The 15,841-nt window shown below is 36.3% G+C and overlaps 2 protein-coding genes across 3 annotated transcripts in view; one reads left to right on the forward strand and one right to left on the reverse strand.

Annotated features, from left to right (window-relative positions):
• Positions 1-1,968: 1,968 nt before the first annotated feature.
• On the forward strand, positions 1,969-15,367 carry LOC138013532 (serine/threonine-protein phosphatase 2A regulatory subunit B'' subunit gamma-like). 2 transcript variants are annotated; one of them, XM_068860631.1, is made up of 20 exons: positions 1,969-2,238; positions 2,986-3,113; positions 4,118-4,222; positions 4,525-4,581; positions 5,417-5,472; positions 5,822-5,878; positions 6,082-6,122; positions 6,596-6,666; positions 7,060-7,104; positions 7,623-7,710; positions 10,232-10,287; positions 10,992-11,067; positions 11,539-11,599; positions 12,009-12,084; positions 12,568-12,624; positions 12,866-12,901; positions 13,189-13,233; positions 13,339-13,398; positions 14,165-14,232; positions 14,504-15,367. In XM_068860631.1, exons 1-20 carry the CDS (start codon positions 2,169-2,171, stop codon positions 14,601-14,603), a joined length of 1,353 nt encoding a protein of 450 aa, XP_068716732.1. In that variant the 5' UTR covers positions 1,969-2,168; the 3' UTR covers positions 14,604-15,367. The 2 variants fall into 2 exon arrangements, with proteins under 2 accessions (XP_068716732.1, XP_068716733.1); XM_068860632.1 differs by having other exon boundaries at positions 2,149-2,238; positions 2,989-3,113.
• The window catches only part of LOC138013535 (tafazzin-like), a 6,954-nt gene continuing 5,614 nt past the window's right edge, over positions 14,502-15,841 (reverse strand). Inside the window, exon 11 of the mRNA XM_068860635.1 lies at positions 14,502-15,477. Coding sequence (XP_068716736.1) covers positions 15,385-15,477 — 93 coding nt within the window. The 3' untranslated portion in view covers positions 14,502-15,384. The remainder of the gene's footprint in view (positions 15,478-15,841) is intronic.

The following is a 15,841-nucleotide window of genomic DNA, read 5'->3' on the forward strand; positions in this document are numbered from 1 at the left end:
GTCTAGGGAAATGCGGTATCCGTTAATTTTTAGCGTGGTATTTCGGAGATTGTGGTTCGAAAAGTTCGGAATTGCGGTATGATCAAACCCTACGGAAAGCGGTTCTCGTATGTTTTGCTTCACGGTATTCGGTGCACAAATTACGTCACGGAATTGTCAGACTTCCGGTTGCTCCAGGGGGAAGATTGGAAACTCTGCAACCTTCCTCCTTGATGCGAGATCACGCTTTGCAAGCACGATTCAATTTAACAGTCGTTTGCTGGAGGATGATGCGTGACGGGGGTGAACTCATTCCGATAGTCTCATGGATCTCTCCAAAGCGTTTGATGTTATTCAGTATCCACTCCTTCTTTCCAAGCTCAGGGCCTATTGCATGGATGATGCTAGTTGCGCTCTTCTTAGAAACTCTCTCTCTGGTAGATCTCAGAGAGTTAAGGTCGGTTACAATTCCTCCTGGGATAGCGTCACATGTGAGGTGCCACAGGGGAGTGTGTTAGGTCCAATGTTATTCGGAATATTTAAAAAAAAGAGTGAGAGTGCTTCGGCCGAGTAGATTTAAATAATGTTTTCGTGCGTCAGGAAATCCAATGAAACACGACGCACTAGTTTTTGAAATTACTTCTTCAACAAAAGAAAAGTATAATTTGAATCACTTTTTTCAAGTTAAATATTTTTTGTACACCTCATGGTTGCTCACAAGCATTTGAGAGCTGTGAGCAAACACTTGTTGCGGTTAATTGATTTCAAAACACGTGTGTTTGAACTTACTGGACTCTGGGGATGAGATTGTGAACCTTTCCTAACTTGACTAACGAAGTAGCTAAGATGGTGTGCAGTGCGCATGTGCATCAGCTGACCGTGTCTCCTTAATTTCGGTTTCGTTATTTAACTGTGTTTGAACGCGGTATTTCGATATTTGCCATTTTTTGGCGGGGAAATGCGGTATTCAGGGGCACCCAACGACCAATTTGTTGTAAAATGTATTATTATACCCCAGTTAATGAAAATAAATGTTCTTAAGGCATTTTCAGGTGTTTTTCAGTGTTGCTGGGAAAACATTATCTGTTCCTTTTTCCCAGCAAGACACACAAGACATTTCCCAGCCAGCTAGATAAAATTGGTTGGTTTCCCAGCCAGCTGATCAAATTTATTTCCCAGCCAGGAATTCCGCGCGCTTTCAAATCCCTCGATCTAAAACGACCGAACAAAAGCAACAAAACCGGGACAAAACAGGTTTTTTCCGCAAGCGCAATCACTCTCACCAGCCGTCGTATGTTTGTGACTACTCTCTGGGAGAGGGAAGGGGTTCTTTTTTTTTTTTTTTTTTTTTTAGTCGTCCTCAGTCTTCAGAGTTTCTACAGCCAGTTCGGGTTGAAATGCTAGAAAAAGTCAGTAATTCCCAGGCAAAACCTCTATCAATAACAAAATTTCCCAGCCAGCTCATCGAAACACCTGTATTTTTGCCAGCCAGCAAGATTCCTCTGGGGAACAGATAATGTGAGGAACAGATTCGTTGGGTGCCCCTGTGTATTGGGCAATGTCCCCCTCATAAAGCATAGACCAAGCGTCAAGTTTTAGTGACAAGCTAGAAGGTCATTTGGTGAACTTGAGATGGGGAACAGTTAACCATGCATGAGCTCTTCTGGTATCATCAAAAATATCCAGTAGAATGCCACAAGCGCTGCAACCAGTTATCTCAAGCGATCAAGAGGTCTATTTACGACTTGTTGAATATCTGAAAATCCCTTACATTGGCTTTTAAACCAAGACATTTTCGTATAGGGAAGATATCTCTTTACAAACATTGACGTCAAATTTCGTTTGATATTCAAATTTGCGAACCACCGAAGAGAAGAACCCTTTGTTTCGGCATCCAATAGGGCTCTGGTTGGCACATTGATATCAATAGGTGACGTCATTGATATCTTCACTATTAAGATGAATATCACGTCCAAGGTTGGCAACGACATAACAGCATTTTGCTTCCTCGAGCAACTATTAACTCTGTTTAAAATATAAGTGCTACACGGCCAACGTTTGTATAAAACGTAACCTTTCCTTGCAACTATATGATTGCCTACACGACGTAGTTACCAAAATACTGATTCCCAGTCCTCTCTCGTACTTAAATGTTTTTCCAGTAAATTTATGAAGTTTTACGTAATGAAATGAGTGGATCGGGGTGGGTAGAAACGCTGCGAAGATTCAATCAAAAGAAGAAGACAGAAAAAGACGCAAGTATGGGCTTTATAATTATATACAGTACTCCCGATTATTTAACAATTATTCCAATTATGTAGCCAACGAGGCGCGTATGACCTCTTATCCAACAAGGGCAAGTGGAATAATTGTTTTAAATCTTCCGGGTGTTACGAAAACTAAGACCTAAGACTTAAAGATCCCGGGGTCTTAGTTTTCGTAGTACGAATCTTTGCTTTCGTTGTACGAAAACTAAGACCCCAGGGTCTGATCTTAGTTCTTGAGTGTCTTAGTTTTCGTAACACCTTAAATCTTCCCTACTTTGCTTTGTAAATACAAGAAAACTGATGCGAACACGTACAGTTACTAGAATAATATTTGTAGCATCATTATCCAATGATCCAGTTTTAACAAACAGAAATACACCATAGTCTCTTAATTAATAGGATTTTGGATTGGACTAGAAGGCACACTATGTTAAATAGCTCATATACCATGATGGCTAAGCCAACCGTAATATTGGGAAGATATCATTGATGTCACCAGTATTGTCATTAATGACTGCCAACCAGAGCCTCATTGGGTGTTGAAACAAAGGGTCTTTTGTTCTGGTGGTTGGAACGTTTGAATAACTAAAGGATGTTTGTAAACAGACATCTTCCCTATGTGGAAGAGTTACACTAGCGCTAGCAGCAGTGATTTATAGAGTTTGAATGCTTCACTGAAGCTTTATTATGCACTTTTAAGGAAGAATTTGTTTTGATGAACATATTTTGTGCTTGCCAGAAGCTCCTGATGGAGAGCAAAGCTCCCCAAGTGAGACTGATCTTTTCACAAAATACTACAATGAATGGAAAGGGGCAGGCAAAGTCAACGCAAAGAATTATGAAGCGATACCAAGGTTTTATTTCAAGGTAATGACGAATATACAGGCTCACATATCAATTAATTTAAATTTGCCCAAAGTAACTTATAATAATATTGCTCAGTTTATGGTTGTAATCATAGTTAATAGAGAGGACTGGTTTGGAAGCTCGGCAAACATCAAAGGAGCAAACAAAGATGCCAAGATTTAGGTCGGAAAGTCCACAGCCGTGCACAATCTTTTGTTTTCCGCTCATACACTATTCATAAATTACGTAACCAACAGGTTTCTATTGGTTAGTTCCTCAGTACGGAGTAAACAACTATTGTGTTTTGTGCATGGTCAAGGCCGAAAAAGAGAACAAAAACCTACAACAAAGAAAGTTGTCGGGTTTCCTAACCATTCTCGTCTATTAACTATGTTGTAATCTGACAGACACAAGTGATTTTGAAGTTGGGGACACTTTGTGAGGCTTGAGGAAGCTCAAACCAGTCTTAACACTTTCAACCAACTGTGCTAATCTACTTAAGTGTTTCATGCACTTAATAGCATTATGTCACGATAGCAGACCAAACACCAATTAAGGTTTAACAAGATGCATTCATTAATGTAATGTAATAGGTTACTATGGCAACAAAAGAGCCATCTAGAAACTCCCTATATGTTGTCTTTAAGTGCATATATCTCAAAAACAAACTTAGTGGTCAACCTCCACTTTATATTGCTGGAGAATGATTAGCATGGTAGGATAAAACTCTCTGCATTTAGTTTAAAGAAATTCAGTTCCAGCAGATTCATAGCCAACTTTACAACTGGAAAAATTTTATGGTGACTCTGAATCTGCTCTAGAGAATTTTTTTCATGTTCAGTTTTATTTCAAATTTTCCAAACCAGTTTATGTTTAGTTTTCCCCCTGTTGACAAGTAAAATCGTCTGGCATTAGACAGTAAAATCTATTAAGTGTCACTCTCAGGGGTCATTGGATCAATAAGGTATGGAAATTAGTGACATTATCTTTTTTATAACTCATTGATGAATTCAGTACATTTTTAGCTTCCATCTGAAGATGAGGTCTTATTGCAAAAATTGAGAGAAGAAGCAAGAGCAGTATTTCTTCAGAGAAAAAGTCGAGAACTTCTTGATAATGATGAACTACAGGTAATGAAATATAATATTACGTTATAATCAACCACTTTCCTGGAGAAAAAAGTTAACAAACCTGAACTAACCTTGTATTATTCATGCACCTCTAGCATAGTCATGGGATTGTTTCACACGTTGTATGTTCTGCCAAATCTTATATTACATGTATCTCACTCAATTACCCAAATAATTATTTCCTGGGATCGCAAATATGCCATAAATATGAATTTAGATCTAGACAAGTAGTTTATTATTGAATAGGGGCAGTGAACTGACTGAACATGTACAAATTAATTAGTGTCCTATTTTGTCATTAGAATTTGTGGTTTCTTCTTGACAAGCATCATACTCCACCTGTCATTGGAGATGATCAGGTACATTTAGATATGCATGTCTTAAAGTGCAGTATTCGATGGAATAAATAGAGGATATTACAATGTCATTTCGGCACAGAGATACAAAATTTCTCTTCCTGTTAAAATTAAAAATTAATATTTACAATTTAGCTCAGTGAATGAAACCATTTCACTTTTAAATTAACAATTTTATCAAAAAAATGTTCAGGAAACTTTACTTCACAGCCCACCGATTGAAGATTTGCAAAAACAAAAAAAATTGAGCGAGACACCCAAATTTACCTTTACCGAGATTTTAAGGCAAGGATGTATATCAGGCCCCAGTTGTTCGAACGATGCATAGCGCTATTTGCCGGATAAATCACTATCCAGTGGATATAATCAGTGATTTATCCGGTGGATAGCGTTATCCACCTTTTGAACAACTGGGGCCAGAGGTGTAGTGTTGAAGAAAAGGGAAAAGAGTGCTTTAAGAAGTGCATGGAAATCAACCACATTTTTGCAAATTGCTTTAAGTAAACAATTTGTTGATCATCATAGTTTTGCATCCAATGTATAATTTATATCCAAAATTAAAAAATGGGAAATTTCTTCATTACACTGTACAGTGTACATAGTCTTTTAATCAATGAAATGGCGTGGAGGATGAAATAACTTTGCAGCAATAACTGGTACAATTTTACCTCACTTCCAAGTAAAAATTTTTAAATTTAATATTATCAAATGAAAACGTTTACTTATTATTTGCAATAATTGTTTTTTGGAACTTTTTGTAATGACTACATGTATGTTATGAGTATTCAGTATTAATGTCATTTAAAATGAAATACTGTTATACCAACATTAATTTTAGATGATAAATTATGAAGACTTTTTGAAAGTTGGAGAAGAAGCAGGTGCTAAATGCAGGTAAAATTGTGAAGACTAAACACGATTATGATTACTTCAATTTATTTTGATGAAAAAAAAGAGCCCTAATTCTCAACTCACAGCAAACTCCCCTAACACAACATGGGTTTTGTTTTTAGAAATTATATTTATATTTTAAAATATTTTATATTTTCTCATGGAAAGCTGTGCAGTGATTGTATGCATGAATCAGAAGAAATTTAACTGAAGAAGTGAGGTCATGGCTTTCCTGTCCCATTTCTTTTGGCCTTGTTTGTTTCAATATTCATTTTGACATTGAATTTGTCGAATGTAAGCTATTTTTTTTAAATCGGTAGTTTCATCCATTTCCTTTGCATGTTGGTTGCAGGCCTTTCTTCAGTGCAACAGTCTTTGCCAAGCTTTTTCAGCAGGATCCTTTTGGAAGGTTAGTACCACATCAGTACACGGATGCTAGAAATCATTCTTAATCATTGTTTTTTAAGTACAAAGTGTGTGCATGTGAAAATGTCCCCAGTTTTTCTCCGACTTTCAGATTATCATTATATAGCAAAAGCATAAAATAAAATGATGTATAAGAAAAATGTAAAATTGATCATTTACATTGTATTCCTTCTGTTTAAATTTCAGAATATCCATCATGCAGTTTTTTAACTATGTGATGCGCAAAGGTGGGTTAAAACACTGGCTTAAACTATCACAAACTAATAATTATTAGAGAAAAAATAATTTCACGAGTGCATCCTTCAAAACTCTGAAAACTGATGATTAAGAATCCTTACACAGTTGGTTTAAGGATCGTATAGCAGCTCTTGTAAGGATCACTCACTTGTCACTGATTGGCTTGCTACATTAACAAAAAAATTACTGTTATTCAGTATAAGACTAAACAACAGAAACAATGAGTACTTAATGGGGATCATCTTGAGCAGGCCTGAACAGGATGGAATAATAATTATTGCTTGTTCCCCACTAAATCAAAAACAAGGCAAGTAATTACAGTGTACATGTAGGCTACCATAATTTTGCAGTGCAACAACGACTTGTGAACACTGGTGTTTCTCAGGGCCATCTGTACAATACAGACTTTGAATTGAAATTTACTTTTCAGATGATTTCTCTTTATTTCTCTCTATTTCTATAGTTTGGCTACATCAAACCAGAATAGGGCTTAGTTTATATGATGTTGCAGGACAAGGATACCTCAAAGAATCAGTAAGCTAATTTTTCATTAATTTATGAAAATTCATCAACTGAAGGTAATTTTTGGTACTCTGCTATATCTAATGCATTACAGTTTGATTTGCGTCCAGCATATTATTAATTATTTTTTGGACTTTTAATGACGATTTACCTAGAAAATTGAAAGTCTCATTGCACCTTTTGAAATTGGCTCTCCATTTTATTATATTGAATTTAGTAGGGCAGTGTTTTACCCAATCCCATCTCACTGATTTACTTACCCGTTGAAGTTTTCTTTAGTTGTGATGTTGTTGAAGTAATATCTATCACTGGGTGCCCAGCTTTTGTCCAGATTTTTACACATGTAAACTATCCTTTGGCTAAAACACAAGCATTTATTTATTGTTTTACTTTTTATTGTACCAGGATCTGGAAAATTATATCTTGGAACTGATTCCCACTTTACCACAGGTATGCTTGTAGTTCTGTTTATAATTACATGTGCATGACTTACAAAAATGATGATTGGCCATTAAACCGCTGTATTGCGTTAATGAAGGTAGACAGGAGTGTGCTTGGGGAATCCAAGAGCTTTCCCTATGTCAGGCCAGCCCATGGATAGAATAGCACCCTCAGACAGGCAAAATCTCTGCCAACAAACCATGTGATGAGCCCCTGTTCCAGGCATGCATAAACTTTAGATCAGTGCAAGGAAAACACATTTTGAGAGGATGAGGGTGATGTGTTTTTTTTTTAATCAATTAAGCAAGTGCTATGTTGTCATGCTATAACACCCAGGGCAAATTGACTGGCTATGTACACTCTTTCTTTTTTAATACTATTAAGAGCAGAAAACCGTCACGGTGATGAAAATCCTTTTGTGCCATTATTTTTCAAGGTTTACATGTACATGTATCATCCTAAAATGTTATAAGGCTAGACACTGCTTGTTATAAAAAGTAATAAAATGTACTCTAACTTGTTTTCAGTTAGATGGCCTGGAGAAATCTTTCTATTCTTTTTATGTCTGCACTGCTGTGAGAAAATTTTTCTTCTTTTTGGATCCTCTGAGAACAGGTAAGTGATGATTTACACGACATTCATGAAAGAATGTAAAGCTTTGAGTCAGTCCGAAATTCACTGAAGTCCGGGAAGGAGGGGGGGGGGCACTGATTGGAGTGTAATATTAACCCATTCACTCCTCGGGGCCCCAGGATGCCCCCAGTTGACGAATAACGTATTCGATGTATTTGTTGCAGTTAATTTTTTGTTTCAGTTAAATTTTTACTAGGTTGCCAGTATGGCAATCCCAGTTGGAAAATGGGTATAATTTCTTTGTTTTATTTATTTATTTTTTTTTGTGTTGGTAAAAGTCTTGCCTGTCACTCCCCAGCTAAGTGGTGTCTTTGTGCATAGAGTCTTCTGTGCATATTTTGTTACGTTTGAGGGGGCTGGGGTAATGCGTAGATTTCTCTGGTGGACGCAGGAGAACATTTAATTAACCTGCAATGGCGTCGAAAGTCATTGTAACACAAATGGCGTTTTAGTGCATCTTTAAACAAAATATACCCTTAGCTCAAGAATGGAATGTCAGTTGGATAAACAAGACAGGTGGTGAAAAATAAATATCTGGAATCTTAAAAGCAACGAGTAATGGACTTGCGACAACAATCTTTCACCCATCAAGCCAAAATCAAAGTGAGCTGTATTTCTAATATTATTTTTACCAAGTGTGCTGTTATGTACAGCACTGAAACCAAATGGAAAATTCTCTGGTAACTTATGGGTTCAACAAACACAGAGAAGGAATCGAACATCTTAAGTGGAGCTGTGATCTCTGTTGTCAGTGGCTATTTGTACTCAACTCTGCAAAGTCTTCAGGGTAAAAAATAAATGGAAATGTGACAGCACACCTATGTATGTGCCTTAATTGATGTGTTAAAGTAAGTTTTTCCCTGCCAATAGGTACACTAGTGCAATATAACACCATCAATTTTACAGCATTTTTGTGGGGGATCCTACAGCTGGAAGGCCATTGGGTAGAAATAATGTTCTTGACTACCATCTTTTCTGAATGATGTTCTTTGTTTGAAATTTGAGATAACGTAGTAATTAATTCACCCTTAGACATTTTGCTTTTTTTTGTGAGTTGTTTGTGGGAAATTGTAATCATGCACACCACGGATGTGATTAGGGTTTTCTCCTGGCCCCATTTGTTCGAAGGGTGAATATCACTAGATCCACTGGATAACTCAATTGGTTTTGCTAGTGTTTATCCGCTGGATAGCGATTTATCCGGTGGAGAGCGTTATCCACCTTTTGAAAGACCGAGGCCAGGAGTGTAGTTGCATTTTTCGCTATCCACCCTACGTCTTGGGATTATAAATCCATAAAGGCAGGGCTTGAAATTAACTTTTTTGCTCAGGTGCCAGCTGGCGACTAATGGGAAAAATTTGGTCGCCAGATCATAAATTTTGGTCGCCAACTTGGCGTGCAAGGAAAGTCATAATTATTAAGTAGCACAAAAAAAAAAACAAAAAAAAAAAACAGCATAGTCAATTTTGCAGGTGTTCGCTTTTTAACAGAGGGGACAAGTTCTCCAACCCACTTTACGTTAACTTAAGGGTACAGGTTGCTTTTTGAAGGTTCCATGCAAATTTCAAACTCATTGTGCGATATCTACAATCGGCGTCAAAATTGTTGAGACACTCTTATCCTTTAGAGTCGTTTGCAAGCTCGGCGGCGCAAATGGCCCCCTCCCCCGCACCCCCGGGACAATGTTGTGTTTTTCTGTTTTCTACGAGCCTTGTCGACAGCGGTACAACATTGATTAGGGTGGGGAAGGGAGGGGTATCCCGGAAACGTACTTTCTGGACAAGTTTTCTTTGCAAACAATGAATGTGTCGTTGCCAGTGTGCTCTGTTAGCAACTGTCTCAACTAATTTTGTCGCCGATTGTAGCTTCATTATCAATATGTTATCAATATCAAGCTAGTTCCGAGGAGGTCCTTCGGTAATATGGCTAAATCTACGTTTTCAGCATTCACAACTGCCGATGGATTTAAATTTTCAATTAACCTTCTTACCGAATCTTCATCTTCCGGGCGCAAAATTCACGGTAACCGGCAAGACGCATACGGTGTTTAATTGCGCCCACGATCCCATGAACCCGCTGAAACAATATGGCGCCTAGTAAACGCGGTGATCGAAGTATCGCAGTACATTTGTGCTATTAATTAACAATGTGAGAAACCGGTTTTCTTGTAGTATTAATACATTATTTTAATGGGGAGAGAAAGGTGAGTCGTGTTCTAGCTACCAGTTCCGAACAGTTTCATCATGTAAAGATTCATTGAAATACAACAGTTGCCTGCTGTTTATCCTGGGTTATCAGACAAAACGTGATTCGCCAGCTGACGACCAGTGCTGAAAATCTAGTCGCCAGTCCTCAATTTTTGGTCGCATTGGCGACCAGTGAGTCGCAATTTCAAGCCCTGAAAGGCTGTTGTGGCATCCATATTGTAAGTAGTAATCTAAAAAAAACTTGTACATGCATAATGTGATGTTAAACCAGGTTTTGCATCTGATCTCTCATACAGGAAAGATTAAAATTCAAGACATCCTTGCTTGCAGTTTCCTTGATGATCTTTTGGAGGTCAGTCTGATCATGTTATATTACCCATAAGGAAGTAAAATGCAGTACGGTACTGGTAATATGTGTATGATGTAAACTGCTTCTCAATAATTATGTAGGGCTTGCACAAATTAAAATTAAAGTAATAAATTTATAAGCATTTATCAATTTTGAGTCACATGCTTATATACCGTTCAACACAAGTTCGTGTACTCGAATTAAGAGCGTCTCACTGGGGTAGCGGCTTTTACGGCTAACTGTTAAATTTTGAGCATTTTTACGCCTATAATAAATTATTGAAATTTTTGTCCCTTTTTACAGCTAACGGTTAATTTTTCCTGTTACGGTTATCTGAATAATAATAATAACAATAATAATAATAATAATTATTATTCTTATTATTATTATTATTATTATTATTATTGTCTGGCACTAGACAGAGTAACATCTGGGAGTCTCACTCCCAGGAGTCTATGGGTTAATTTACATGTAGGTAGATCAAATCAAAGAGAGGGAAAGGGAAAAACCCTCTTGCAACACTTGCAGTACTCTGCATGAGAACAAACAGGCTTAATCTATAATTTAATTCCAAGATGAATCTTGCAATTAAATGTGAGATTGATTTTATGATAGTGGATGTTGATTCAAGAAACTTGAGGATAATTACTAGTTAATGTCTGAATGAAGTGGAATTTGAAAAGTGGTTGATCTTTTTCTTTGCTTAGCTAAGAGACGAAGACTTGTCCAAGGAACAGCAAGATGCTAATTGGTTTTCTGCTCCGTCGGCCTTAAGAGTCTATGGTAAGGTCAAATAACTTTGTTTTCCCTGCTAGACTGTCTGTACTCCTTTAACAAAGTCATGTTTTTGTGAAGTTAATTTAGGTAATCAGTTTAAAGATGTAGGAGCAACTTATATGTTAGAACCCTAACCTAACCTAACCTTTTGTTAGGTCAAGCCCCAAAATTGTCAAGGTTTTTTTCTTCTGCCATAGCAGTGGGATAGTCACTGGCAGGCAATTGATAGCCATTCACGATCTTAAATAATAATGTCATGTGCGAAAATCTTATCCTTATCATCTTTCATAGTGGCTGCCAAGAAAAGACATTGTATATATCTTTCTTAAGTTTCCCTATAGATGATGTACAAAATCCAAACAAATGTTTGTTAAATGAGAACAGTATATGTCCATTAGTTAACATGATTGCAAAAAGTATAAAGAATAAATGGGCTTCCTAAACAACAATTTTATTATTGATCATTGACTTCTACAGGCCAATATCTAAGTCTTGATACAGATCATAATGGGATGTTAAGTAAAGAGGAATTAGCAAGGTATGGTTATGTCACTAGACACTACTGACAGTATGGACAGTCAAACCGATCTTCAGTTACTGTGAATTATTGATATTAATATTATTTTGGAGAAAATTTTTGTGATGGATTTTACTCTGTCTATATAACACCAGTTGATTTTACTCTGACTGTCTCATGCCAGTCGATTTTACTCATCAAAGGGGGCGGTCCAGGGGGGTTCAGGTATAAATGGGTTAAAATTTATAATAATTATACTGCTCTCATCCAATCGAAATTGAAGGATTCTGTTGAGTGTATGACAGATGATCATGCATCTTTTCCCTAAAATGTCAATCATAAATCTACAAAATTACTTGTAGGATTTCCCTTGTATTATAATCGAGTGTGTACGTCGAATAATAATATTATTGTTTTACTGTGTTGGTAGATATGGATCCGGGACACTGACCAGGGTTTTTGTTGACAGAGTGTTTCAGGAATGTTTGACATATGATGGAGAAATGGTTAGTTCATTTGTCCATAGTAACTTACAATAATTATCAATAATAATTACATGTAGATAAAGCTTAGTTGGTAAGAATGAAAGAAAATTAATCTACTGATGAAAGAGTCATAATTGAAATTCGATCCTTGCCTGAGCCCTATAGTTGCACATCATGTGTGGTGTCCCCAAGTAATTCAGTTACAATAACAGTGTAATAGGTACATGTAAGTAATACTGACCTGTTGCTGAGGTCTTGGGTCAAATTCCCTGTCTTTCTGACGTGGGTTGGAGTATAAAACAAGTTCTTGATGCCATGGGTTGGTAATTTAAAGGCTTATACAGTAAAGTCCTTTCAGATTTTTGAAACATGCAGTCATCTGTAACTTAATGTACATGCTGCTTACTTGGTGAAGGAACTTTCAGTAGGTTAACTTTATTACCAGCAATGTGTCTTTCCAAAGCATTTTAACAGTACCTTTTCTCTATAACCATGGTTATTTAGGATTACAAGACGTATTTGGATTTTGTCCTTGCATTGGAGAACAGAAAAGAACCACAGGTTGGTCAATAGTAGTTTTTGCAAAAAAAAAAAAAGAAAAACAAATAATTACAAACAAATAAACTTGGTCTTGCCAGACTTGATACAAGGCCAAGTGGTGATAATTTTTGAATTTGCATTATTTTGAGTGATCTATCTTTATATGACTTTGTAGAAAAAAAAGCTCTAAAGAAAGTTTCAATGAAATGGGAGTTTTTTCATTGGTGCTTGATGTATCATTGTCTGTTTGTCATACTAACAGGCTCTGCAATACATGTTCAGGATACTTGACATTCAGGTAAATAACCACTGATGCTATTCACCATACAATGTAGTTTAAGAGGCTTCTGGTAGCTCATACTGTACTGTGACCGATTTCCTGCTAGAGTCATGGAAAATAACAGGATATTGCCAGGTTAAAAAACATGAACTCTTATGTTGCTCAATCTGTTTAGTTGCCTTAAGATGCTCTCTTGTGTTCATTTATCAAGTGCAAGCCAGGCCATGAAAATGGCCTCTTAGTGCATACAAAAAAGTTGAAGCTTTCAATCAGTACATAAAGTGAGTTGTTTCTTTTCATTTCAGGCTGTTGGACATTTAAATATTTTTTCATTAAACTACTTTTTCCGGGTAAGATGTTCAAGATTGTCTGCATTTGTTGGTATTGTTTGAAATTAGTTTATTCTTTTTGTTGGTTTCTACTGTCTGGTGAAATTCATGTTCTTTCACATACAGGAAATCCAAGAAGAAATGAAGAAGCACGGCCATGAACCAGTGAAGTTTCTTGATGTGAAGGTGATGATAAAATTTATTTAGTATTATAGAAAGGTTTTTAATCACTGGTGTTCACTTTTTAGAGTGGTTTTCAATTGAGTGTCGAAAGTAATTAGATAAGTACTTTGGTTTTGCATTACTTCACTCAGTGATTGGTTCAAATTAAGTTCTCGCGCCACTTTTTCAACCAATCAGAAGTGAAACCAAAACCAATCATAGCTAGCGCGTGCACATTTTCCCGCACTTTGTGTCGGCTACGTGTAATTACTTCGAGTTTTGATTGGTTTACTGGATTGTCCCCGTCCTTTTTGATTGGCCAAAGTAATTACTTTGGTTTTGGTTTTATGACACACATTTGAAAGCCGCTCTATGAATCAGAAACAAAAAATGAGGAATCACACAATCATGTCGGGAAGCGAGTTTCCTGGAAAGGGGACTATGACCACCATAACAATACTTTCAATACTTTTGTGCAACAGTCAAAACCTTCCAAAGTTACATTTATTTGTTCTTTGAAATGCTTGAAGTTAGAAAAACACACAATTATTAATACCTGGTGAGAATCCATGGTAAGACTTTTAGATTGTTGCACTTTGTGATTGTTACTTGAGCAGGAATGAAATGAATGCTTGAACAGGATTGAGCCCAATGAGTGACAATCATAACTGCACTGATCTAACACTCTTAACATTCTTCTTTCAAAAATTATAGTCTCTTCAAATTTTAGTAAATGTAAATCAAAATGTCAATCAGTTGTCAATATGAGAGAGATGTTTTATTCTGCCAGGATGAGATTTTCGACATGGTAAAACCCGCAGATCCATACAGAATTAGTCTGCAAGACCTTATTAGTAGGTAAGTGCTCTTTTAAGTCGTACACGGAAAAGATTGTTTTGTAATAAGCTCTTTCCTTATTAAGGTGCATTTTTGCAACAAAGGTGCAAAACACAAGCAACCAACAAAAATTCTTAGTGTTCTGAACAGGAGAAAAGTTCAGAAGCTTTGTTGCTGACAAGCTAGTCGCATTCGTTGTATACTCGAACCTAACAGTTTTTGATAGTTCACAAAACGTGCCAGAAAAGTATAAAATGCATTCAAACATATCTGCCCTTTGTTTTGTTTACAGTGGCCAAGGAGAAACAGTTACAAGCATTCTTATTGATTTGAATGGTTTCTGGACTTATGAAAACAGAGAGCTTCTAGTGCAGGATGTGAATAACGAATAACTCGTGCAATCAAAATTGTCCAACTATAATTTATTATTTATTTATAACTTTCCAGTACTGAAATGTGGTAGAGTTGCCACATGGATGGTCTCCTCAGTCTGATACTATAGGTTTTTTGGTTGATGAAGAGTGATTTTAACCCTAGCACAACACACTGGTGGTTTTGAGCTGCTTTCCACTTTTTCAGCATGGTTTGGCAGAAGTCTAAATTGGAACTATTCACAACAGTTTTGGACACAACAAATTTAATGGGGATATTTCTAAGATCACAGATCACCAAATTTAACCAAATCAATCCGTAAAATAAATTAAAGTTTGGACGAGAGATTAATGATTGTAACATGCATTCAGTTTAGTTCAGCAATGGGAAACTTTAATCCAGATTTGAGTATATGTTCTCGTTTTTGCTTTAAATTTGTTTTAGATTTTGCACATAAAAAACAGCTTCTAATTTTTTTTTCTGCTGGTCGTAGTTGTATGCATGTGGTTGCCAAAGCAACTTTGTCTGGACATGACAGAGTTCTACTATTTTGAATAAGTGATTCTGTTGACTTTATTATTGTTTTTTTTTTTATTAAACAAGAGTGTCTTTCTTTGCACATTGCGTGAATTTAGTTTAAGCACTCATCTGATGCTATAAAATTCTTCTGCAATAATATTGATCATTAGTATGTATTACACAGCTGATTTCAAATTTACCAGGCTTGGGAAATATTGATCATTTACAGCTTGAAAAATTCCATATTAAAAGGAACTTTATTAAATTATTGTTCGTTGACAGTCATCTCCATTTGCTATGTAGTAGGCATGCTTCAGTTTTCAACTCCTTAAATCTCTCTTGGATCAGGTCAGTTATGTGTTTTCTTGTGTCCATCTGCAATATTTGGGTTAAAGGAATGTTAAATTCCTTGGACGATAAAAAATTTATTTTTGTGCCTTTAATTTTTGAGCAGAAGCCTTTTCACTTGTGTATACTTGCTTTCAAAACTTACTAGTACTGGCTCTAGATGAAAACCACAGATTCACTGGTATACACTGTTCACAAAACGTAACTTAATAGGAAGTCTGACTGAATCCCAGAGCTCCACTAAACCACATAAACATACACATCATCTTGTGATCCGGTGTCCAGTTTTACTGGTATTAAAATCTAATAAGTATTAGATTTGAATACCCTTGGCAACAATGTGAAATGGATTAAAATTGAAGAAAGAACATTACTTTTTTTCATTCTAATG

This window comes from Montipora capricornis, chromosome 8, assembly GCF_036669925.1.
Source record: "Montipora capricornis isolate CH-2021 chromosome 8, ASM3666992v2, whole genome shotgun sequence".
Lineage (NCBI taxonomy): Eukaryota > Metazoa > Cnidaria > Anthozoa > Scleractinia > Acroporidae > Montipora > Montipora capricornis.

Excerpts from the sequence above, each read along its gene's own strand:
- LOC138013532 (XM_068860631.1), top strand. The coding sequence starts at position 2,169 with ATGAGTGGATCGGGGTGGGTAGAAACGCTGCGAAGATTCAATCAAAAG. Across the intron at positions 6,123-6,595 it reads TAACTATGTGATGCGCAAAG|TTTGGCTACATCAAACCAGA; the intron begins GTGGGTTAAAAC and ends CTATTTCTATAG. Across the intron at positions 13,399-14,164 it reads TGAAGTTTCTTGATGTGAAG|GATGAGATTTTCGACATGGT; the intron begins GTGATGATAAAA and ends TTATTCTGCCAG.